The sequence below is a fragment of the Primulina huaijiensis genome, chromosome 15 (assembly GCF_012295235.1).
Source record: "Primulina huaijiensis isolate GDHJ02 chromosome 15, ASM1229523v2, whole genome shotgun sequence".
In the NCBI taxonomy this organism is placed as follows: Eukaryota; Viridiplantae; Streptophyta; class Magnoliopsida; order Lamiales; family Gesneriaceae; genus Primulina; species Primulina huaijiensis.
The window spans coordinates 2,533,599-2,558,653 of NC_133320.1; the positions used below are offsets into that span (position 1 = coordinate 2,533,599).

A 25,055-nucleotide genomic window follows, 5' to 3' on the forward strand; every position below is an offset into this window, starting at 1 on the left:
GAACGCTATTTACTGTTTGTACAGACTTAATTCGTGGACCGTTGTATCTATTTTGTGTTCACAATTCGTGCCATTTATAATAAGAAAGCAATATATCGAATATATATATACACACACACATCTTATTAAACTATTGAAAACTAGTTGTGTCAATTCGTGTAGGCCATGTTGGTTGAGTCGGGTTAAACAATAGTACTATTCAAAAATTGCTCAACACGAACCTGAGCCTGAACCCGAACACGATCAACCCGATTTTGAATTTTTTAAATTTTATCTAACGAAAATTAAATAAAATTCAAAAAAAATAATATTATTTTAATTTAAACACATAATAACAAATCTCTCTCATATATATTATTTAAATTTGAAAGTCTAATAGTAAAAAATAAAGTATATTTACTAAATCAAATAAACAATTACTTATAAAAAAATGTTCAAAATAAATATTAAATTATGAAAAGTTATGATATAAATAAATATTTTTTCAGTCATACAATATATAAATGTAGACAATATCTATTAATTATATATTTTTAAAAAAAATTAAAATTTTACCCGATTTGTTTTTTCGGGTCAGCTATCGGGCCAACCCGATCTGATTCAAACCCGAAAACCCCAAACCAGATTTTTTTCGGGTTGAACCGTATCGGGTTGGTAGGTAATGTCTGATTTTGACACCCATATTGAAAACAATTTGAATTAAATTGATGACGTAAAAAATAGCATTTTCAATGTGGGGACCCGGACGCTAATCATCTTCTTAATCATTCTTTGGGAATAATTGGATCAATTCATTAAAAGTGGGTCTAACAAGAGACCTACTCTTAAAGCAGTTTAATATTATTTTTATCTCCAAGATATTTTATCCATGTTTAAAAGAGTTTTATATCTAATGAAAATCTTGTTTCCATATTTCTCAGGACTCTTCTATGGAATAACTTTTAGGTCAAAGTCATAATATAAAGATGTATAGCCTTACCGCCGTACAAGGTTTTGAGAGAGAGAAAAAAAAGCTTTTGAGATACAAGTGGGGTTGTAGAGAGAGAAGAGGCTTGAGTGGCAAAGAGGCTTAGAGAGAGAAGAGCTTTGGAGATAGAGCGAAGCTAGACTCTTCGTGGAGACCTTTTTGTGATCTTTTGAGTAATCTTTTGGAGAGTCTCCTTTCGTGGCTTTGAAGAGTGTTCTTTTGTGTCTTCGTGAGCTTTCTCGTGTGTGATCTCTGCGTGGTTTTTCTTGGACCAAGTGCATAGTCCTTTTACAGAGATTACTGAAGAATATTTTTAATGTTGAAGACTTTGTGTGATTGAGTCACAGATTTTGCCGTGTTGCTGATTTGTGTTGCCAACACTCGAAGACCAACACTGACGCAGAGTGTTAATCGAAGAGTGTTTTTGTTTGGTTTTAAGCAACACGTTTTTTGTTTCTTGCATCTAGTATTTACTTTTGAGTGTTTGATGCATGTTAATTCCTTGGAATGTCAAGGAATTTAGTTTTGTTTATCTCACTAGTATTGTTTTGGTGTAAACGATTTACATAATTTTCTAGTGAATTTTTTGCCATGAGGCATCGCACATATATTCGTACTTGTGCATAATTTAAAACTGATGTTTATTTATTAAAATTATATTTGTGTTAATGATTAATTTTCGCTGCAGTGTTGTGTGCTCGTGTTGACAACACCATAGCACAACATTAACTTCTAATACACACAATATATTTATTTCCAGAGCAACGTCCCTTTCAGTTTCTTTTTGCCTTTTACTTTTCCTCGTTTTGTTCTGTTTTTCCGTCGGCAATAATTGAAGGGGCGAGTTAGTTTGGTGTGACTTCATTCTATTTTATTGCCAATTACATACGAACTACACAAGAATAGTAGGTTTTAATTTAGTAGCAAATTAGCCATCCAAATTGCACGATTGGTAGGAATCACGACTAATTTTCTTTCCCATAAAATATTTCTAGTTTCCTATAATAGTTTTAAATATACATCAAAACTATAATTTAAATAAGTATGTCGTCATCTCTTCATTAGGAGTATATCATGTTTTGTCCCTTTTCCCTTCAGGTTCTAAATCTTAGTTTACACTAACTCGAGTGGTGATTTTACGATGTACAAAAATCACTTGTTAAAGATCCTACGATTCTATAGAGGAACATGTGTAATATTTATCCAGAAAAGGGTTGCCATTTATGCGTAGCACGACTTAGATGTTCGAGTGAAGTCACATTGAGTTAGAAACTTGCTAGAAAGAGAAGCTTTTTAGTAACAGTTTTTGTGTAATTTTGTGTTAAATGCGAGTATAATCTCATGTGTGTAGATTGAGTCAACTCGATCCACAACTTTATTGAGTCGTCGCTACAATAAGATCTGAGTTCGAATTTTTTGGAACTCGAGTTAGAGCTTTTCGAGCGTGAGCTTCTATGGATCTCGAGCTCAAGTTCAACCTTAAGTCATTTATAAGATAAAACTTAGTATTTCCGAATTGAGCCTGCAGCCGTTAATATATAATTATGTAGCAAGATAGATAAATAACATCCTAGTTTGTGTCATATAGATGATTTATTTTTTTTGTAAATGAGATGTTAGTAATAGGGTATTACCTTGAGTGTGGATATTAAATAATATACTTGAGGTCCACCATTCTTTAGTAAATGAAAAGAAATGTGTACCTTTAAAAATAACAATAAATTTTCTGATTTTTATATCAAATAGGCCAAATGAATTTGGGATGCTTATAGCTTTATAAGTGGAACCAACGTAACAATTAAAATGCACCGATTCCCATCTCAAGCCACTTCTTTTCTTATTTTAAACGAAACTATGCTTGCTATCCTTAGAATGGATGAACAAATTCATGCTTAAAACAGTACATCCCTGTTTTATTCTTTATATATTTCGGGCATATTTTTGGCAAAAAAATATAAAAGAGACAATGTGATAAATATTATATTTAATTTATCTAAATGACATAACAAATAAATTCATCTATCGAACCTTAAAAAGTAAATGTGCTTCAAAACCTTAACTCAATTTGGCAAGCACCAAGGAGAGTTTCCTTTTTCATGTGATAAATCTCCCTTGTGGTTTGTGATGAATCATGGGTTCTTAGGTGATATCACAGGAATGGACCCATCAAAATCAGACCCAAGCTCCCGGCCCATCCCTGACAAAGGTGATGGACCTATGACGGGCCCAGGTATTCTCCTATAAATATCAGGTCTGAGTGTCCAACTCATTCATATTTACTATATCATTTTCAGCAGCATCCTTAGCTGCTCTCATCTTATATCCTCAGTTTCTGACTTGAGCGTCGGAGGGGCTACGCAGGGACACCCTCCCGACCCACTTCTAACGGTATTATTCGTGATTTCAGGCTCAAAGTAAATTCGAAACCTGCGTCTGGACTAGTATCACTTACTGGAATCGGAGCCTAAATTTTCAGTAAATATCACTAGCGTTTTGCAATTATGCTTGCATGGCTCCAATTATTTGTGAAACTACAAGTGGTTGCCCCAAAAAATAATAATAATAACCAAAAGTTTTGTCCATTTCTTAAAGACCAAATCGATTGCAAATGAACACGCGTATCGACTACTTGATTGGCACATGAATTGGAGTTTTAGTTGAAAATAAATTTGTGGCTAATGGTCTAATTCTTTGGATACGTATTACACACCACCATTCCTCCACAAATTTGGCAAAGGAAATAACTCTCACGACCCAAATATTTTCGAATTAATTATCAAGCGAAATAATTTTAATGCATGTTACACCTCAATAGTCTTATAAAATAAAATATTATAAACAAACCAAATATTTCAAAATTAAAAAATTTGCTATATACATACAAATATCCACGCAAAGTTAGCCCCGAGATGACCAATTCTCCCGCCAAATCCTCCGCCAAAAAATTATCCCAAAATAAGAACACATTGCCTTCGGTTAAATCACACAAGCCATTGAAATCAATCCACACGAAAGACAACAAATCAAAATGAACAATAGCAAGAGTGGATCGGGTGACATGTTGGAGAAGATGGTGGATACAGTAGACATCCGGTCATCCGCGGGGCAAGCCCAGGAAACGAGGCCGGTGCAAATCGTCCATCAGCTCCATCCTCCGGCCGCCGCCGAAACCAACAGCGGCGGTGGCGTCTTGGCTGATGCCGCTGCTTCCATCGTGTCAGCCATCCAGTCTGCTAAAGATGCTGCATCAGGGAAATAGTTTTGTTTATTTATTTTATTTTTTTTCAATTCTTGGATTTAAATTATGAAATTGGATGGAGTAGTGCGGAGTATTTTCATTTACTTTACTATAAATTTTAATTTATATATACATTTATCCTAATACAAAGTTTATCATGTAACTTTTAGAAATTACATTGATTGTAAACCAATTGAATCAAATCGTAATGTTGCATTTTCTATTTTTATTCAAAATAATTCTATATATATCACACGAATGAAGGAATGGAATGGAATAAGAATTTCACATAAAACCAATCTCAGAAGTAAAACAAGTTTAAATGCTATATATATCACACGAATGAAGGAATGGAAATATGGAATAAGGAAGAATTTCACATAAAACCAATCTCAGAAGTAAAACAAGCCAAGAATCAAAATGTGTGTATCGACTGACCATCGTTAATGTGACATGTGCCTCTGTATTTACCGAACAAGAAATATCAAACATTTCGCCTCCATGGTTATCATGTAAAAGGTTTGCTCGTTGGTCACAAATTCACATTTGCCGGTATCTGAGATTTGATGAAATAAAAGCTTCTAGTTATCCCCGGATTGTCTTGTAATAGTAACATGCTCGTTCAATACTTTTGTCGTGTGCTTCTTCTTGCTCCGAGTGCGTTTTCTTCTTGAACCAACTTTGGGTGCACGCTTTTCAGTGTTCTCTGGGATGCTCTCTTGGATACCAAGAACTTTTTCTGTAAAAGATGGAAGTTCGGGAGGAGAGTCGGGCCATGGAGTGCGTTTTGCTGGGACGGTGATCTCTAATGGAGGGTCGATTATCCATCTACGTTTTGAAACAATAATTATATCAAGATTTCAAGTTGGTTACGTGGCCAAACATATGCATAAGAATCATATAGTTCAAGATCACAATTTGTTGCAAGAAATTAGTGCCCTCTGCTAGAACTTTTTATATATAACAATAACAATAACAAAACAAGAATGATTCTAAATATTGAAAATATAGATGCCTATCGATACTGAGTAATTGAAGGCGTACAAAAGCTGAAGCATTAAGGACATAAATCTACTTATGAATGTAAAGGCAACAAAAGCAGTCAGAGCAACGAGTAAACTGTATAATATTTGTATTAAAAAATGCCAATTCCTGTCACTAATTGTAATGTCCTGGGCCCAATTCCGCGCAAATGTGATAGCAAAATGGCCCCCTATAGCAACTACTCTGTAATTGTCCTCGTTTTACAAAAATGATTAACCCAAGTTGCTATAGGAATCCATTGCATCTCATATAAACTCTTTTAAACTTATTATTCCAACACATGTGAGACTAGGGGTGTTGTACTAATTTTCAGCAAATATTGAGAACGAGTGGCAAATTAGTACTCATTGAGGATTGACTCCCTGAATAAAGCTTATTATAAATCTCAACTCGTAAAAGATGTTACAAAAATTTCACAGTGCATATTTAGTTTAAGTACGCTGCTGAAAACAAAGCAGCATGATTAACAATGGTACTGTTTTTCCTAGAAAGACACGAGAAAACATGATGATAATACAAAACCTAGCCCAAAGTCAATAGAGCCTAAAAAGAGAAAATTAATGAAAGAAATCAGTTTGAAAGACCATGTTACAGAATGGATAAACAACAAATATAAATACAGTCTTCCATGGTCGTACGAAATAATGTATTCTATATCAAATTTTTCAGGTGGCTGCTAGGGTTGGTTTTTTGCTCTACAGGGAGTCTCCTCTCTATTTTTGGTCTTAAGTGGTATTCTGCCTTGAAGACCTACCTTTCTTCTTTTGGTGGCTCCACTGGTTATTTATGTATTTGATGTCTGGTTTCATATGTGAGGCGGACTTCTGGTATAATTGAACCCCTATTTTGAGTCGAGTCTTGGGCTTCAGTTCGAGTTTTTGTGGGAGCTATTCCTAAATATCTCACATAACTGGCTTTAGTACCTCAAATCTTCTTTCTTTTCATACAGATTTTTCATGATTTTGTATTACTCTCTTCGATCGGCCATATATCTTTTCCAGAGGTTTATCTCAGACCCCTATTTTTTACAATCTTTTAGACAATAAATTGGGTCTTCCTAAATCCCATCACCAGGCGCTCTTCTATTAAAAAGTGAAAAATTAATCCATGTCATTCTTGGAAATGAATTAATGTACTTAAAACCTAAATTTAGGTCAAACACACATGGATCATCCTAATATTCACCGACTGTCATACATGGCATTCCTTCTTTATGGGTTCAATTAACTTATACACCTTTTGGTCGGATCTTCATTTTCCACCATCTGATAGTTAACATTCGTGCCTGACACCTCATAGCTAAGTCTAAGAAACATATATTTCTAATTGCAGGGGGGTAAATCGATATAGTTGATACATGAATGACAAAGTGTTATCATCCTAGCGACAAATTGGTGGCAGGCTGAAAGCTAACCAGCTTCGTACAAGGGGCCTCATCAAAAGACAACTTTCAGCAAAAACGGTATAGCATGATAGATCTCAATAACGAGATTTCGCACCAGTCTTCTGTGGAATCTGTGTAGCCAATACAAATTGTACATGGAAATTCATAACACAAATGGTGCTACTCACGACTCATTTTTCATGAAAACAACACACACACACACACACGCTCCACGAATTAAATGAAGCTTGTCCTTCACCACACCTGATAGTTAATAAAAGAATGTATCCAATACATATGTACATATATGTGCGCGCGCGTTCCTACACATAAATGGATAGTGATCCTATTTCCTATTCATAAAGAGGTCGACAACTATCAAACTTCAGAAACTAGTCAACCATTCCTCAAGTAATGCATAATGATCATGACGGAAACTGAAGAACACTAGTAGAAATACGTGCCAAATCAATCCATACGACAACAAACAATGACACGAGCATAAGGTAAAACAGATCACACCCACTTAAAAGTTAAAAAGGGTTGGAGCCATAAGGAACCACTATACTACGTACTAGATAGTACAAAAGACTTACCTTGCAGGAAATTTACTATCTGCTCGTGCCTCAACACGCAACCACCAGAGCATTACTTTGCACCCACAACTCCCAAGGGGCTCCACCACTGACGTATCCTTTAATAAGGATAATGGACTCTCGAGATCTTCTCCATCCTTACCAACTTCGTCTAAATCCTTAATCCATGCAGGCCTATCTGCTGTGTCCTCCCACACCAATCTTGCATTTAATATAAACCCAGCCCATTCCAGCTTTCTTGGTAGCACAACAGCCCTGTCACCAATATATCTAGCACTCCTATCTGCAAATTGAGACATATCGAGTGTATGCCAACCAACAAAATGGTTTGAAGAATTGCAAGCCGGCCCTTGAACAGGCAATTCGGAGGTCTTATCATCATTGTTCTCAACAGCAGGGAATTCTCGCTCCTCAGAACCCCCAGAATGTGTAATAATCCCAACTGAAACAGAGCCTACCCATTTCACATTCTGAATCTCATCAAATAACTCCATGCTATGCATGTTACTATCATCTGCAAACATGATGATACCATCTAACGTCTTCTCTCTAACTACCCTGCACATTTGTAAGGCCTTAAGTTACAGAATATTTCCTGCTAATAATCACACAATGATATCCACCTTTTACCAAAGCTAACACCCTAGATCAACCAAAATCTAATTAGTTAATCAATCGAAATAAAATCATGGACACTATCAATATATACCTTAAAGCATGAAGCCTCATCCTCGACTCCAACTTATGCCGATCCTCCCACAGAACTGGCATCTTTTCATCAAATCCAATGTGAATAGTCTTCAGTCCCGCTTTAGAAATCAGCGAGGCTGTCTCATTGGTAACGCCGCCAGCTTCAACCACGATCCATATAAGATCATAGGGAACATTCATCAACGAATGCATAACTCCAGTGAGATGAAGTGTCTGAAAAGTTCGAACATAGGTGGGTGTGATCACAATAACTGGTTTAGGCGTTTTGATACCATATAGAGATCTTTGCTCGATCTGAACCCTCTCAATTATCTTGTGCGCCTTCATCACCTCGGCAGGATCGGGATGTGGCCACGGCCGAATCAGTATCCCATGCCTCCCAACTACCACCCTACTGCCACCTCCCGTGGAAAAATTACCCTTGGGCAGCGGCGTGGCCACTTCGGAGGAAGAAGATGAAGTATGGAGAGCGGAGAAAGTGGTAGCAGAAGGGGGTAATGGGGAGGAGGAAGTAGAAAACAAGAGAAAAAACAAAAGCCGCGAAAATCGAAAACCCAGCACTAAACTTATCAAACAGCAGATTCCGTGTAGGACCAGCCAGAAAATAGTCACCGGCGACTTCTTCCCGCCTTCTACCGCCCCGTCCAGCGGCGAAGGCCCGCCACGGAAGCTGTTGCTACGACGGTTCTGCTGCTGCAACGCCGCCAACTGCTTCATTTCGCCCCGCCAAAAACCCACCAACTCCCACAACTGTTTTCCAAAATGCAATTCAGGTGCAGAAAGAAAAACCCAATAGCAGAGTAGATTTGAAGAAATGGAAACAGATTGGTTGGGAAGGGTTTGGTGGAGGAAATTAATTGAAGAGATTTCTTTCGGTTTACGATTCAATCGTTAGTTCAATGTCAGCTTCCAATTACAATCCATCTCCTGCTTCCCTATAATAACACAAAAATCAGGTGAAAATTTCGGACATGAATTGGTTGGTGATTGGAGGAGAAAATCGAAGGGTCCATCCGTTCATGAAATACACATGTCAAATCGTGGGGGACAAGATGGAGGGTAAATTGGGGATTTCGGAGTGGGTTTAGGACTAATGCTTAACAATTAATTACTCTAATAATGACGCTATTTAAGGGAAGTAGAAATAATGATGACCTGAGTTGTTTCCAGTTGATGTCAATTATCAAATGAGTTAAGACGTCAGATTCAATAATTATATTCTTTTATCTACAAAATTAACATTAATTATTATTAAGAACGAAAAACACGTGAGTTTTTTTAAATAATAATTAAATTTTAAGTTTTAAATATTTGAATATAAAATTTATTAAACAAAATACCCAAAAAATAGTGAAATATTATTTAATGGTTATTCTTGATAATAAAAAATTCTAAGATTTACATATTTATTCTTGATTTTTGTATGTTTACATGTTTTCTTAAGGGCAACTTTGAAAAAAATACATCTGTCTATCTTTGATTTAAAATTCAGTACCTAGATGTTTTTTTTTTTACAAATTAATACCTGACAACACTACATCCTTAGTTTTAACTACCTACAAAGATAAATTTACATTTTTGCCCTTTTATTATTTAAATAAATATATAATTTTATCCACCAAATTAATTGTGTGTTTTCCATCTATCAAAGTATTAGTACCTATTATGGTGTTTCAAATACTTGATTTTGTTATTTGAATACTCCAAATGTGTGCAAAAATACTATATTTTCGAACAATCACCATAAATTCAATCATTGTTGGTTTTTCATTAAAAATGCATTATGATGACTTATTCATGTCATTTTATTTTTTAAAAAATATAGTTCATCACTTATCATGAAATAAGATTAAATACTTATTTTGACATATAAAGTATCTATTTTGAAGTTTCATATATTTGATTTGGCTCTTTAAATACTCCAAATGTGTAAGAAAATACTAGATCTTCAAACGATCCCTATAAATTCAGTCATTGTTTGTCTTTTCATGAAAGGTGTATTTCGATAACATATTCATCTCATTTAATTATTTTTTGTAAAAAAATCAAATTCCAAACTAAGCATGTAAATTCAAAAGTACTTAGTTTGACTTGAGAAATACCTATTTTGAGTTTGCAAATACTTGATTCGGTAAATGAGATACTCACAATATATATTAAAATACTGGATATTCGAATAGACAACGTAAATTCACTAAGTATTGGTATTTAAATGGAAAATGCATTTAGATGACATATTCATCTCATTTAATATTTTTTTTTGTAAAAAAAATAAACAAATTCTCAAATAAGAATGAAAATTTTAAACTAATTAGTTTTACTTGAGAAGTACTTAATTTAAGTTGGCAAACACTTGATTTCGTAAATGAGATACCCACAATATGTATTACAATATTGGATATTCGAATAGGCAACGTTAGTTCTCTAATAGTCCAAGTATTGATCTTTCCATGGAATATGCATTTGGATGAGAAGTACCTAATTTGAGTTTGTAAATACTTGATTTGATATAGGAGATACTCATAATATGTAATAGAATACAGGATATTCAAATATGCAACGTAAGTTAACTAAGTTTTGGCTTTCCATGGAAGATGCATTTGGATGAAATATTCATCTCATTTAATATATTTTTTGTAAAAAAAAAAAAAATTCTCGAATAAGAATGAAAATTTTAAAGTACTTAGTTTTACTTGATAAGTACCTAATTTGAGTTGGAAAATACTTGATTTTGTAAATGAGATCCTCACAATATGTATTGAATATTGGATATTCGAATAGACAACGTAAATTCTCCAAGTGTTGGTATTATGCATTTGGATGAAAAGTACCTAATTTGAGTTTGCAAATACTCGATTTGTTACAAGAGATACTCATATTATGTAATAGAATACTTGATATTCGAATGTAAGTTCACCAAGTGTTGGCTTTCCATGGAAGATTCGTTTGGATTACATATTTATCTAATTTAATATATTTTTGTAAAAAAAAATTTATCAAATTAGCATGAAAATTTTAAAGTACTTAGTTTTACTTGAGAAGTATTCATATTGCAAAGACTTGATTCGGTACATGATATACTCATAATATGTAATAGAATACTGGATATTCGAATATGCAACGTAAGTTCACCAAGTGTTTGTCTTTCTATGGAAGATGCATTTGGATGACATATTCATCTCATTTAATATTTTTTTGTAAAAGAAAAACAAATTCTCAAATAAACATGAATATCTAAAAGTACTTGATTTTACTTAAGAAGTACCTAATTTCATATTGCAAATACTTGATTTGGTACACGAGATACTCATAATATGTAATAGACTACTGGATATTCGAATATGCAACGTAAATTCACCAAGTATTGGTCTTTCCATGAAAGATGTATTTGGATTACATATTCATCTTATTTAATATTTTTTTGGTAAAAAAATTCTCAAATAGGCATGAAAATTTTAAAGTACTTCGTTTTACTTGAGAAGTACCTAATCCGAGTTTGCAAATACTTGATTTCGTAAATGAGATACTCACAATATGCATTAAAATACTGGATATTTCGAATAGGCAATATTTCCATGGAAAATTCATTAGGATACTTATTCATGTCATTTAAATAAATAAACAAAGTTCATTATTAATCATGGACTAATTGGGAGATACATTATGAACATAGTTCGTAAATGAGCTTGAAATTTGCACTTTAAGCATATCTATCGATTCTTGGATTAAAGATTTAAAATATTCATCAATATTAATTGACAATACTTTTTGATATTCATTGAATGACTTATTTGACAATTATACTTATTTGACATAATACTTATTGGTAATTATTCATTATACTTATTAGTGTTTTTTTTCTTTATACTTATGAGTATTAATTTATAATATCTTTAATATTCATTCACAATACTTGTTGGTATTCATTAAATGACAAGGCAATACTTTATTTGATATTATTCTCATCAGTATTCTTTCATAATATTTATTGGTAATCTTTCATTATATGTATCAATATTATTTCATTATACTTATTATCAAATATGAGTTTTTAAAGGGTAAAATTAATTATCAGTTGAATCTAATTATGTAATACTTGTAACAATTTATGCATCACATTTTTATTTCACGGATCTCATCATCAAAGGCTACTCAATATTAACTTCAAATTATATATTTTGACATCATCAATAATCAAATTTGAGTACTTAAATTGTAAAATCAAGTATTTGTGAACACGTATTATGTATTATTTGTATTAATTTAGGTATCAAAATTTTACTTCACGAATGTCATCATCAAAGACAACTCAATATTAACTTCAAATTATATAATTTAACATCCCCAAATAGTTGGATATAAATATTTTGGGAGTAAAATCAAATATTTGTGAACTCGCATTAGATACTCTTTCTATCAGTTTAGCTATAATATTTTAACTTCACCAATTTAGATACTCTTCATATCAATGCATCTTCCATGAAAAAATTAATACTTGATGAACTTACGTTGCCTATTCGAATATCCAGTATTTTAATACATATTGTGTGTATCTCATTCAAGATATCAAGTATTTGCAAACCCAAATTAGATACTTCTCAAGTAAAACTAAGTATTTTAAAATTTCAATACTTAGTTGGGAATTTTTTTTTGGTTTTTTTTTGTTTTTACAAAAAATATTAAATGAGATGAATATGTCATCCAAATGCATCTTCCAAGAAAAGATAAACATTTGGTGAGCTTACGTTGCATATTCGAATATCCAATATTCAATTACATATTATAAGTATCTCATGTACCAAATCAAATATTTGCAATATCAAATTAGGTATTTCTCAAATAAAAATAAGTACTTTAAAATTTCTATGCTTAGTTAGGAATTTGTTTTTTCTTTTACATAAAAAATATTAAATAAGATGAATATGTCATCCAAATGCTTATTCCATGGAAATATTGTCTATTCGAAATATCCAGTATTTTAATACATATTGTGAGGATCTCATTTAGGAAATCAAGTATTTGCAAACTCGGATTAGGTACTTCTCAAGTAAAACTTAGTACTTTAAAATTTTCATTCTTATTCGAGAATTTTTTTTTTTTTACAAAAAATATATTAAATGAGATGAATATGTCATCCAAATACTTATTCCATGGAAATATTGTCTATTCGAAATATCCAGTATTTTAATACATATTGTGAGTATCTCATTTACGAAATCAAGTATTTTTAAACTCAAATTAAAGTACTTCTAATTTAGGGAGTAAAATTAAGTATTGGTAGACTCGAATTAGATATTTTTTTTTTACTAATTTAGGTATCAGAATTTAACCTCACAAATGACAAATCAAAAGCCACTCAATATTACTTAAAATTATTTTTTTTGTATCCCAAAATAATCAAAATTGAGTCTTAAAAGGGTAAAATCAAATATATGTCAAATCAAATTAGGTACTATTTGTACCAATTTAAGTAACACGTTTTTTATTCACAAATCTCATCATCAAAGAACATTCAATATTATTTTCAAACTATATATTTTGACATACTCAATAGAATTTGAGTATTTAAAATGTAAAATCAAGTGTTTGTGAACTCGAATTATGTATTATTTGTATTAATTTAGGTATCACATATTTACTTCACGAATATTATCATTGGTGTCACTTAATATTAACTTCAAATTATATTTTGACATCCTCAAATAATTAGATATGAGTATTTATGGGGTAAAATCATGTATTTATAGACTCTAATTAGATATTCTCTGTACCAATTTAAGTATCATATTTTAATTTCACAAATGACACCATCAAAAGTCACTTAATATTACTTGAAACTTAAGTATTTTCTTACACATTTGAAGTATTTTAATAGCGAAATCAAATATTTGGAACCCCAAAATAGGTATTTTATCGATCAAAATAATTATTTTTTCTAATTCAACAATGAGTGAGAAACTGTGTTTTTTCAAAAATTAGATGACATAAATAAGTCATCTTAATGCATTTTCAATGAAAAGACCAATAATTATTGAATTTATTGTGATAGCTCGAAGATCCAGTATTTTCTTACACACTTGGAGTATTCAAAGAGTCAAATCAAGCATTTGGAACTCGAAAACAAGTATTTTGTAGGTCAAAATAAATACTTAATCTTATTTCATGATTAGTGATGACCTATGTTTTTTTTTTAAAAAAATAAAATGACATGAATAAGTCATCCTAATGCATTTTTCATGAAAAGACCAACAATGACTGAATTTATGGCGAATGCTCGAAAATATAGTATTTTCTTATATATTTGGAGTATTCAAAGAGCGAAATCAAGTATCTGAAATCCAATAATAGGTACTTTGTATGTCAAAATAAGTATTTACTTTTATTCCATGATAATTGACAAACAATATTTTTTTAAATGGAGAAGAGAGATATAATTTTTTTGGATAAAATAATATATTTATTTAAATAATAAAGGGTAAAAATGTAAATTTTGCTTTATGAGGATTCAAAACTAAAAGTATGGATAAGTCAGGTACTGAATCTTACAAAATTATGGCTAGGTACTGAACCTTAATTGAAACATTGATTTAAGTATTTTTCTGAAATTTGCCGTTTTCTTAATCTATTTATTTCCTTGGTATAATTAAAATCATATCAAAAACTAAAAACAATATTTGTTCGCATTTAATCTCATATTAAATTACTTAAACTTGTAAAGTTTGACATTGACAATTTGTCACCATTCGTTCTTTTTAGAACTTATTTAGAACACTTGAGAAAATTAATTTTTCAAAAAGTCAAATCTTACTATAAAATTATTTTTACAATGACAATAATAATAAAAATAAAAAGCTTATGATTATCCCAGGGATGATAATTTCGATTTGCCCCAACTATAACATTTTCACAAAGGGATAATTTGTCTAGCAAATTGTAACTAAAAACTGGAGAACCAACCCAAACCAGCCGGTGAAAATCGGGTCGATTGAGCAATCGGTTTAGATCCACTCGTTCATAATGTAGGGTATATGAACCGGCCTGGGTACGGTTATTAATTAAAATGCAAATTTCCCTAATTTCTTTAGGATGATTTTCATATTTCACTTTACTGCATAGAGTAATTTAGAAATAAAATACATGCTCATTCATACTTTATTAAAAATATGAGATTTTGGCATATTTTCTCATCGTGTTTCAACTACACACATTCTAAAAAATGGGGTGGAGGAATTATACCCCTGCTACGGGACAAGACCAGGCTTAAAACTGGGTTTTAAATTTCATAGCCTGGTTCTTCCTGGCCAGATTAGATTTGGTCTGAGCCACACCAGTCCAACCAGTTTTCGCCTCTGATCATAATCAAGAACTGAGATGTGTCATTTCACCAGGCATAAATAAAGACCTCGTTTAATCAGATCATTTTTTGGGCACCATAAGCAGCATAAGTGGACAAGAAATAGACGTTCTACAATAATACAACGGTGATGGCAAAAACATTACACCAAAAGACCTATTCAACAAAATTCGTAACGACTTTACCGACCAAATGTTTTCCATATACAGCTCCTTCAAACTTCTTCGTACCCCCTGTCTTCTGCACACATATATCCATCGGTTCTATCGCAGCATCGAAGTTAGGCTGTCATGAAGAAAATCCACATAAAATGGAAATTTTTGTGGGAAGAGGTGAGATGACTTGCAAGGATACACTCCCACATTCTATTCTTGTACTTTCTTTACGACTGTTGGGATGAGAGTTACCTCATAGAAGTACGCAACACAAACACGATAGTTTGGAGAGTTGTTGATGACTTGATGGAGCGTTGATTCGTATAGACCGTTCGTTAGAATCTGCCATTTTTCAGAAATTATCTTTCGGTGAACAATTTGTATATTTAGGATTGAGTGTATGCTGCAGCATACAAAAGTTTCCGACCGATCGCTAGTGTGTTTGAGGTAAGGGTGTACCTTAAGCATGTCACCAATGTTACAAACAAAAGTGCCAGGAATTGGCATTGCTGATATCCATTCTCCCTCACTGTTTCTCACCTTTAATAAATCTAACAGCTCAATTAACCTGCTAAAGAGAAATAAAACAAAGAGAAGAACAAACCTGAAGGGCAGTTATATCGTCATCTTGATTGACTAATGTCAGTAAACCTGAAAACAAGAATCATAAATTGTGAGAGGATAAACAAGAGGATAAAAAAATAGATATCTAACGATAAAAAACATACATTACCGTAGTCAGTGTGAGCTCCACTAGATTCATTCAAATGGCAGACGAAGAAAAATTTAATTAGCAGTAAACCAAGTGAAAGAAGATGAAAAACTAATATTAAAACCTTGCTCACCACCCAATGTCATTCTTTGGCATTTCTTGTCCATATGGATGAGAGCCAACAGGATATCCGATTATGCGAAAAACCCAAAATGGATCTCCTGCTCTACTCCCTTCGAACGCATCCATTGATCCACCCAGGGCTAGAGCAATGCCCCTCATTATCTTTCGAGACAGATCTATAAACTCATAATATGGTGATTTCATATAGATTGTTAGACGAAAAGATTCAGGAACAGAGTATGGAACTTTATTGGACAAAGTACCCGTGCAAAGGTTGATGTACTCCTCCATTAAATTTTTAAAATTCAGAGGATCATTTGGCCTGTGGACATACAGGTTCAATACCAAACAGTCACGGATATGAAGTTAGTCTCACTTCAAATTGTTCAGCAACCAACTCAAATCAAACAGGCAGAGTGGGTGCTTAACAAAAAGATTTACCGTAACAATAGAATCGCAATGGGTTTCTTAGTAAAATATGAAAAACCCATTGTTATGTTAACTATCTTGTGCAAATCTGCAAGCATATTGAGGTTCATAATGGCAATCTTAAAACTTACACACAATTTTAAAACTCAGTCATGTACAAGTTTAAATATAAAATTCTCCAAAGCTAAATAACTTAATTTGAAATTACATGTCCTCAACAAAGTTTGATAAGGGGTAAATCATCAAAACATATGAAATGAGAAACTATTCTTTGCCAATAATTTAACAGCTCAAACTGAACTTTATATACCACTTGTTTGATCCCTCCATAACTTTGCCAAGAGCACCATACATTCCAGGTTTTACTTCCTTATAGCACTGTTATTCACAAACAATATTTAAATATTAATCTCAGCCATAGTTACTAAAAGCACAAGGTGCATGGGTATCGTATAGCCAAGGAGCACACATCTTATTTAGTAAGATATCCACAGGTATCATATGATAGAATATAAGTATCTGCAAAGCAAATTATCACATATAACAAAATTACAAACTAATGAATAATCATAAAACAAAAGCCCATCAATTTATCAGAGAAAATGAATAACATCATCTTGAATTTCATCTTGAAAAAATTCCTCGACATCTTATTAGTGCCAAGAATAAGTTACAACATCGTTGGTTAAAACTGTTTGCCAGCACAACATTCCAAAGATATCATTCAAAGCAAGACTCATAAACAATAGAGTAAACAAGAATCAGCATTCTCGATACAAGTTACAAGACATAATCCTGGAAGTGTCAATGGGGGATGGATCAGCACCAACCAAGTTTAAGACTAAGGTATGTCTGATGAACAGTTGGACCAACCAAGCAACATTTAATAGTGAAAAGGTGTATAGAATCTAAACCTACATCAATGGCTTCATGCATATCAGGTACGCCTTTCGTTATATTCTCACCGACTCGTTGATATCCTCTGTATTCAAAAGGTCAATTTGAGTAAAAAAAAAATTGTACTGATCACGTCAAACCTCAGTCATTATTCACACGACATTGTTATTGCATTCCACAAACCTGTATCCAGTTGCTGCAGATAGTTTAATCTTCAGCTTCTCTTCATACGGTAAATTAAAAAAATGGTGTGCTATACTTCTAACTTCTTTAAGGAAAAAGTCAGGGATACCATGTCCCTTCTGCAAAATAAAAGACATTGACGTAAGAATTCAAAGGCTACAACCATTTTCCTTTTCATAAAAATCTTTATTATCTTCAAAAACCACTATGATCTCATTTTCACATCCTAACATGATCATGGCTGTTAACTAAATTTCCACTTCTCCTATAAATAAGATATTATTATATTATATTTTAACACAGATAATAACCCTGAAAATAAGTGGCCGACACCTCATACACTCAATACATGTTAATAAGCAGCCATCCACTTGGATCAATAAAAGTGAATTCTCAAACTGATAGCCAACTCCTCAATATCAACATTTGAACGAATTACTAGCTAAACCAGAGAACCAAGGACCCATGTATCAAAGCTGGAAATAAAGCCATTGAAGAATACATGAATGGTTGCAGATTTCTTGAGCTGACATCCCAGCCAGACAAGGAATCCATCCAGATTATAAATCCCACAAAAATTTAGTTGTACCCCCAAACTTTGAATGTAAGTACAAAACAAAGGTTACTTACAAATCTAATGTTGGGAGGGTTTACCCCGAGTAACATCCTAGCCTCCCTAATGTGTTTTTAGATACCCCAGTTATATCATAGACAGATTTCTTCAGTATAAATTTTAGCCTACCCGGTCAGTCACTTGACAGTCGAATGGTTCATCTGATACCATTCTCTAATGTATTTGTGGCATACCCTTCGGCTAATTGCCGGACACCGAATTGGAGAAAAAGTAATGGAGGTTGAAGAAGGTTAAGTGGTTTAGCAGCTGTGTGGTTTCATTTTCGCATCCCATCAACAACAAAAGAATCACAGGATATCACCGCAACAATGAACTGTGCTTCTCTACGTACGGAAAGTTTAATACAGCTCATTTCCCAGTAAATTTCAGAACACGGGGATTGAGCCAAACAAACAAAAACAATGATCATCACATAACCAGATTAAACTGAGAAAATTACCACATAAAAGAACCCAGCTTCGCGACAAGCCTGGTGTAATTGTTGAACGACTTGGGCTACACCTCCATCCAGAGACATGTTTGGATCATCCCATTTCTCCACCATAGGACTGATATCTGTTCCATAATTTTTTCACGACAAAAAATAAAAAATAAAAAATAGCTCCCTTTAAGATGCCAGTATACTCTTATTAGCTGGCATAATCGAATCTTCTTCGATTTAGAAAAATAAAACTTAGCAGTGGAACACGGAAACAGAAATCGAGAGAGGATTTGGCAACAAACACGTTTTAGAATTCGATAAAATTTATTACCGATCAAGGGGATGGATTTGAAGTCCGTTGCCATGGAACTTCTGAGTTCTGAGCGCTCTGTGCTTGGCTTCTCTTTTTACTGGAGCAAACCAATCAGACTGGAAAAGATTGCTAGATTCTGACTCGGGTGATTCCTGTGGGCTCTTTTTACACTGGGCCAACTCATTACATTATTGGGCGGGCTTTTTATCTATCTGAAGCCCGTGAGAAGGTCTATTAAATGATTTTTTCAAAAGTTCTTTAATTTATCAGACAAACGAGTTTTGTCCCGAAGATTTAAGAAATTAATTTAAATATAAAATACAAATAATAGCTTACACAGACAAATTTAAACAACTTTGGTTGGAATTTCCATACTAAATTTCACCATATAACATATAAATATCGATATATCTATCCGTGTTATTAAAGTAAAGATCCATTTATAGAAATTTAATTTAATTCGGTGAAATCACAATTAATATTATCAATAATATCCTTAATTATATGATTAAAAAATTATATTAAAAAAAATATATTCCTCGTGAGTATGATCAAAGCACCACGCATCCTTTTCAACTTCCAATCCAGATTGAACTATCATACAAATTTTTGTGAATTCCGACCAAATTAGAAAATGATCTTCACGTTTTGGATTTATCTTTAATTTTCATAGATGGAGCACGTGTACTTCCATAAATAATTTAATAAGATAGTACGATATATATTATTGTCTTTTTGCTCGTTTATTTATATTGTTGAAATAATTATATAAACACAATAATTTTAATTATTTTCAAATAAATGATTTTTCCTTAATCTAAAATAAAAACACAAAAACTCTTGTGAGGCGGTCTTACGGATCAATTTCGTAGGTCGAATCTCTTATTTAGGTCATCCATGAAAAATTATTATTTTTTATGCTAAGATTATTATTTTTTATTGTGAATATCGATAAAGATAAGCTTGCAAGATTTGAAAAGAAATATTATTTTATTGGAAAAAAGAAATCATCAATAACTTACACAATAATTTAAACTATCTATCAAAATATTTATCTATCTTATTTATATTTTCGAATCAATAAAATTATGGTATAAAAGAAGTTTTTTGTTAATTATAACCTGATTGTTTTTCTAATATGTATCGTTCGAGGAAAAAAAGATTTTATACTCTATATGTATAAAAGCAGTGCTTTATTATAAATTTAGTATTCTATTGTATCATGTAAATATCCGCTTAATTTATTAAATATATAATAATAAATATATAATGAATATGTTATTTAATGTGAAAGTTTTTTCGATTTATTTTTTACAATTTAAATTTGAATATGTTGTCATTTGAAAATATAAATTATATTTAAATATCTGCATTGATTTTATAATTTCATTTAATTTTGATCACAATTTCGAGTTTTGTGTTATTTTTATGTGTTAAGTTCTTTATACTCTCAAAAATAATAAATAAATATATAAAATTTATGTTTGACAACTTTTAAGTAAACAGTGTAATTATGAATTTTTGATATTTTGATTGTTTGTAAATTGATATTATTATTAACATAAATAGTTGTTAGCAGGTTTAAAAATAATTTAAATTTTAATCAGAATTTATTTAGCTGATAAATGACCAAAAAAATTTATTTTTCAAATTTATTTATGTATTTTTTAAAACTTTTGATAAATTAAATAATATATGATTTTGTAAATATATATTTAATTAATTACAATTCCACTTAGTTAATATATCGAATATTGTAAAAAATAAATCAATTTAATGACAAAATATTGTCACTTTCATTTAAATATATCACAAATAATATAAAAAATTTATATAATAATTTGTTATAATAATATTTAAAATTTAAATATATTTATTATATAATATCAATAATTTTAAATAATTATAAAACAACTTCAAACTTTTCATAAAAGGAAAAAAAAAAAAACAAGTTGGGACATTGCCGGCAACAACTCACGTGTTTTCCCCGCGAGGAGACTTACAGGGGCGTGGTTTTCACGCAAGCATTAGAATAGAAATAATAAGAAAAGTCATATTGATTTTCATCCACACGATTCAATGAGATCCAATCTCAACCGTCTCTTCTCTCTTCGATATAAATCGAGCACTGCCGTGCGGTTGGAAAGTCTGTTGCTTATCTTGTCCTCTGTGAAAGAATTTACGCACAAGGGTAATTTTTATATTTGGAGAAGGATGTCTGGAGGTATAGCTCGCGGCCGCCTCATCGAGGAACGCAAATCGTGGCGCAAAAATCACCCTCATGTTCGTTTTTTTTTTCCCGGGTGGGGTGGGGGATTTTTTTATGTGGGTTCTTTGATTGTGGTTTTTTTTTTTGTTGGGTTTGTGTAAATTTTTGTTTTTTTAGGGTTTTGTGGCTAAACCTGAGACTCTTCCTGATGGTACTGTGAACATGATGGTTTGGCACTGCACAATCCCTGGTAAGGCCGGGGTAAGTATTTCGTACTTCGATTTTTCATTTTGTTGCTAGTTATTTTTTTTTTTTAGTCTTTCCTTTTTTTCGTTTTGAGATGCATTTACTGCTGTTTTGGCGGCATATAGGGTGTCGAAATTTTTGGAAATTTCAGGTTTTCTTGAGGAAAATAACCATGTTCTAAGCATATATAGCAGTAGCTTAATTCTGTTTAGAACCGGAAGTCACAGATTGTTTGCTAGTATTTGTGGCACCTAGGCTAGGATCTCAATCGATTTTGGCTATTAAAATATTCTCTTGTGCAATTTTTTTTATTTTCTTAAGAAAAATAGTGTGGATGAAGTTGGAAGGTCAACAGTCTGTCTTGTGAGTTTAGTTTAGCACAAAAATCAATACCTTATTGTTGGCGTGGCATGTGACACTTTCCTGCATTTCTCATGGCACTTGTGTATTAAATTCTGTCGGTGAACTCTTGGGATTTCATGGTCCTTAGTCATAACTAGATTCGTTCTTAGTGATGGAAAATATTTGCAGCGGTGACAATGTGACAATGGAAAATATTTGATAGACAGATTGCCAGAATTGCTAGATGTTACATTTGCTCTGATCAGGATGGGCTTGAAAATGATGGTTAATGATCTTAAATTAGAGTTTTTTGGTATCCAGTATCTGAAATATAAAGTTGTCCACCTTGTAAAGAGGCATCAAAGAACCAATTATGGGATGTGTTGTTTCAGCAACTGAACTTGAATCGGTTTCTGCTTCTTCTTTTGTATGAATATGATGTATGTTTTCTCCCTTTATGGGTGGGATATGGCATAATTCGGCTATCTGTCTTCTCATTTCTTACTTTAAAGTTTGAAAGTTTGCTAGAAACTGTCGAGGTTGCTATGTAGTGCATTTGTATCTCCGCAGTGCTTGGCAACTTGTCTTCGCTTGATTCTATTAGCCTCTTTTATGTATTATTAATAATAAGGTAGTTACGATTTGGGGTGCTGTTTGTCTCGCCTATCTTTGCTCTATGCTTGAATAAAAGATGCATTTAGCATGTTTGCACATCTTTTTTTTAACTCACTTAAATGGCAATGGTTTAATTTTGTACTGGAAATCAAGCCCACATTTTGCATGTGTGCAAAGACATTTTCTAAATTACAAAATCACTTTGTCGTTTTAGTAACTCTTGATTAATTTTTTAAAAATAGAAAATAAAATTACATAAGAAGCTTTTTGGTAAAAATTTTCGATGAAATTGTTACTTTTTTCGTTTAACTGGATTTTTGGGAATAGACATTTAGCAATTACACGTTAAATTATAAAAGGTGATGATATTTTAGGTAACACATTTTAGATACAGTTATAAGTATTGAAGCTGGTTCACAAAACATAATTTATCAAACTATTATTTTTATTTACATGTTTGTCAGTTATTTGAGTTTGGATGAGTTGAGGTTGGGATTATTTTTGTCGAGTCCGATCATATTTATTCTTTTTCTTGTGGTTGAGCTTGGGATTACTTTTATAGATATACTTGAGTTTCAACACCAATCTTATGAAGTGCTCGTTCTGAATAAATTGAGAGCGATAAACCGTGATTAGCACTATTTAATAATTGATGGTCTCGCAGACGGACTGGGATGGTGGTTATTACCCTCTCACGATGCAGTTTAGTGAAGATTATCCTAGTAAGCCACCGAAATGTAAATTTCCCCAAGGTTTTTTCCATCCAAACATATATCCCTCTGGAACTGTTTGCCTCTCAATTCTCAATGAAGATAGTGTAAGTATATTTCGATTGCTTTCTATTATCAATTATTGATTAATGCTCATTTCAAATATAAAACAACTTGTTTTCCCCACCTCTTTCTCATATATATTTATAGGGCTGGCGACCAGCCATCACTGTGAAGCAAATCTTGGTTGGCATTCAAGATTTGTTGGATCAACCAAATCCATCTGATCCAGCACAAACTGAGGGTTACCATCTGTTTATTCAGGTATTAAATATATAAAAAAAAAAGGTTGTCGTTGTCACCATTTGCATTTCTTTCACTTCCCTTTAAATTTTTTTTAAGAAATATTTGCATTGACCAATTATACTTGGGTGTAATTATTCAAGAATAGTATTGCAGAACATCCGTTTTTGGTTGTGAATTATTGTTATCACTTACTGAATTGCAACTTGTTGGTTTCCATTTTGTGTGCTGATCGTATAGATCTTTCATAGCACTCAGTATTCTTAAATTATCTCAGCCATGTTATGTTATAGATGTTATGTTATTGTTATCACCTGCCGAATATGCAACTTTTTCCACCCAATTTGAGGACTGATTCCATAAACCTTTCATATGAAGTAGCATTCTTGAATTATCTTAGTCAGGTTGGCTATCTTGAAATTTTAAGATGAAAAAAATTATGCATGCATTCAATTCATCCAAGATAAAAAATTTCCTGTTAATTTGATCTTAAGCCCTCCTGTTCCCCCCTCGATTCAATTCATTGATACCTTATTGTATATTTCTGGAATTATTTGGTGATCAAGAATTCCTCTGTCGTAACACACATGCAGGACACAACAGAATATAAGAAGAGGGTTCGACAGCAGGCGAAGCAGTACCCGCCTCTTGTCTAAATACAAGTTTGTTTTAATTTCCAATTTGAACCAAATACTGTGGAATGTTACTATGGATTGGAACTTGCCATGTTGCCGGTCGATTCATGTTAGTGGTATATTCACTTGTCGAGATTTAATCTTTAACAAACTTCTCCAAACTGTGTGTAAACCATGGTGTTGGTGTTGTACAAATTGACGATGATTTGTATTGCCTTTTGTCCATTATGTTCGACTGTTGTGTTTTATTTTGTGTGATACTTGTGCGCGCGCGTACGTGTGTCGAGAAAAATTATTCTATATTTGTCATATCTAATATCATCACTTGAAACAATTAAAATTATAACATTAGTCAAAACTTCAACGGAACTCTAAAACCCTACATAGCTTATATCATATCACTGTAGCTCTCGACCCCGACGGTAGTGGTAGGTGGCAAATGCCGAAGCTTTGCTATGGTTGGAGGTGGTACGCGGCGGCTGCCGGTGGTGGTTGTTTGATGGTTGTTGAAGGTGTGAATTAGTAATTATATTGATTATAGCATCAACCTAATAGAGTATGTCATGCAGCAGTGTGTGTGAAATTGTGTGTGAACATGTGTGTTCACTCAGCAGAAACAACCATGCCATGTACATTGTAGGGAACCCCTGCCAAATAAGCTGCCAATATTTGTGGCTATTTAGTACAAAATCATCTGAGAAAAAGTTTTAAATATTTTGTGGTCCAAGATTTTCAATGCTACTATCTTGAAAATAGTGATCATTATGAACATAGATTGTGAGGCATTGACAAACAAATTATACTATTTGTTTAGTCATTGTTGTTCTTGCTGAA

General features: G+C 32.5%; 3 protein-coding genes across 5 annotated transcripts; 1 reads left to right on the plus strand and 2 right to left on the minus strand.

The window, feature by feature from the left end:
* Window positions 1-4,562: 4,562 nt before the first annotated feature.
* LOC140959478 (probable beta-1,4-xylosyltransferase IRX14H) lies at window positions 4,563-8,934 on the minus strand. The gene is made up of 3 exons (XM_073417311.1): window positions 7,939-8,934; window positions 7,230-7,787; window positions 4,563-5,033 (listed from the first exon to the last, which is right to left on the minus strand). The coding sequence occupies exons 1-3, from the start codon at window positions 8,655-8,657 to the stop codon at window positions 4,787-4,789; spliced, it is 1,524 nt and encodes a 507-aa protein (XP_073273412.1). The 5' UTR covers window positions 8,658-8,934; the 3' UTR covers window positions 4,563-4,786.
* A 6,362-nt stretch (window positions 8,935-15,296) lies between these two features.
* LOC140960200 (homoarginine-6-hydroxylase 2-ODD-C23) lies at window positions 15,297-19,355 on the minus strand. 3 transcript variants are annotated; one of them, XM_073418364.1, is made up of 12 exons: window positions 19,180-19,355; window positions 18,867-18,982; window positions 17,794-17,912; window positions 17,632-17,695; window positions 17,024-17,091; window positions 16,548-16,606; window positions 16,295-16,460; window positions 16,183-16,202; window positions 16,054-16,100; window positions 15,909-15,989; window positions 15,702-15,791; window positions 15,297-15,579 (listed from the first exon to the last, which is right to left on the minus strand). In XM_073418364.1, the coding sequence occupies exons 1-12, from the start codon at window positions 19,211-19,213 to the stop codon at window positions 15,451-15,453; spliced, it is 993 nt and encodes a 330-aa protein (XP_073274465.1). In that variant the 5' UTR covers window positions 19,214-19,355; the 3' UTR covers window positions 15,297-15,450. The 3 variants fall into 3 exon arrangements, with proteins under 3 accessions (XP_073274465.1, XP_073274464.1, XP_073274466.1); XM_073418363.1 differs by having other exon boundaries at window positions 16,295-16,606; XM_073418365.1 differs by lacking the exons at window positions 17,632-17,695; window positions 17,794-17,912.
* Window positions 19,356-21,221: 1,866 nt separating this feature from the next.
* Window positions 21,222-24,469, plus strand: LOC140960071 (SUMO-conjugating enzyme SCE1-like). Its single transcript, XM_073418189.1, has 5 exons — window positions 21,222-21,444; window positions 21,548-21,631; window positions 23,238-23,390; window positions 23,494-23,607; window positions 24,180-24,469. The coding sequence occupies exons 1-5, from the start codon at window positions 21,241-21,243 to the stop codon at window positions 24,240-24,242; spliced, it is 618 nt and encodes a 205-aa protein (XP_073274290.1). The 5' UTR covers window positions 21,222-21,240; the 3' UTR covers window positions 24,243-24,469.
* The last annotated feature ends 586 nt before the right edge of the window (window positions 24,470-25,055 follow it).

Bases quoted from the DNA above. Each gene is read 5' to 3' on its own strand.
- LOC140959478 (XM_073417311.1), bottom strand. From the start codon at position 8,657: ATGAAGCAGTTGGCGGCGTTGCAGCAGCAGAACCGTCGTAGCAACAGC. The intron at 7,788-7,938 runs GTATATATTGAT...ACAAATGTGCAG, and splicing joins ATGAGGCTTCATGCTTTAAG to GGTAGTTAGAGAGAAGACGT. The intron at 5,034-7,229 runs GTAAGTCTTTTG...TTCAAAACGTAG, and splicing joins GATAGTAAATTTCCTGCAAG to ATGGATAATCGACCCTCCAT.
- LOC140960200 (XM_073418363.1), bottom strand. From the start codon at position 19,213: ATGGCAACGGACTTCAAATCCATCCCCTTGATCG. The intron at 17,913-18,866 runs GTAATTTTCTCA...TTTATTTTGCAG, and splicing joins AAGCTGGGTTCTTTTATGTG to AAGGGACATGGTATCCCTGA. The intron at 15,580-15,701 runs GTAACTCTCATC...TCTTCATGACAG, and splicing joins GTGTTGCGTACTTCTATGAG to CCTAACTTCGATGCTGCGAT.
- LOC140960071 (XM_073418189.1), top strand. From the start codon at position 21,241: ATGAGATCCAATCTCAACCGTCTCTTCTCTCTTCGATATAAATCGAGC. The intron at 21,445-21,547 runs GTTCGTTTTTTT...TTGTTTTTTTAG, and splicing joins GGCGCAAAAATCACCCTCAT to GGTTTTGTGGCTAAACCTGA. The intron at 21,632-23,237 runs GTAAGTATTTCG...ATGGTCTCGCAG, and splicing joins CAATCCCTGGTAAGGCCGGG to ACGGACTGGGATGGTGGTTA.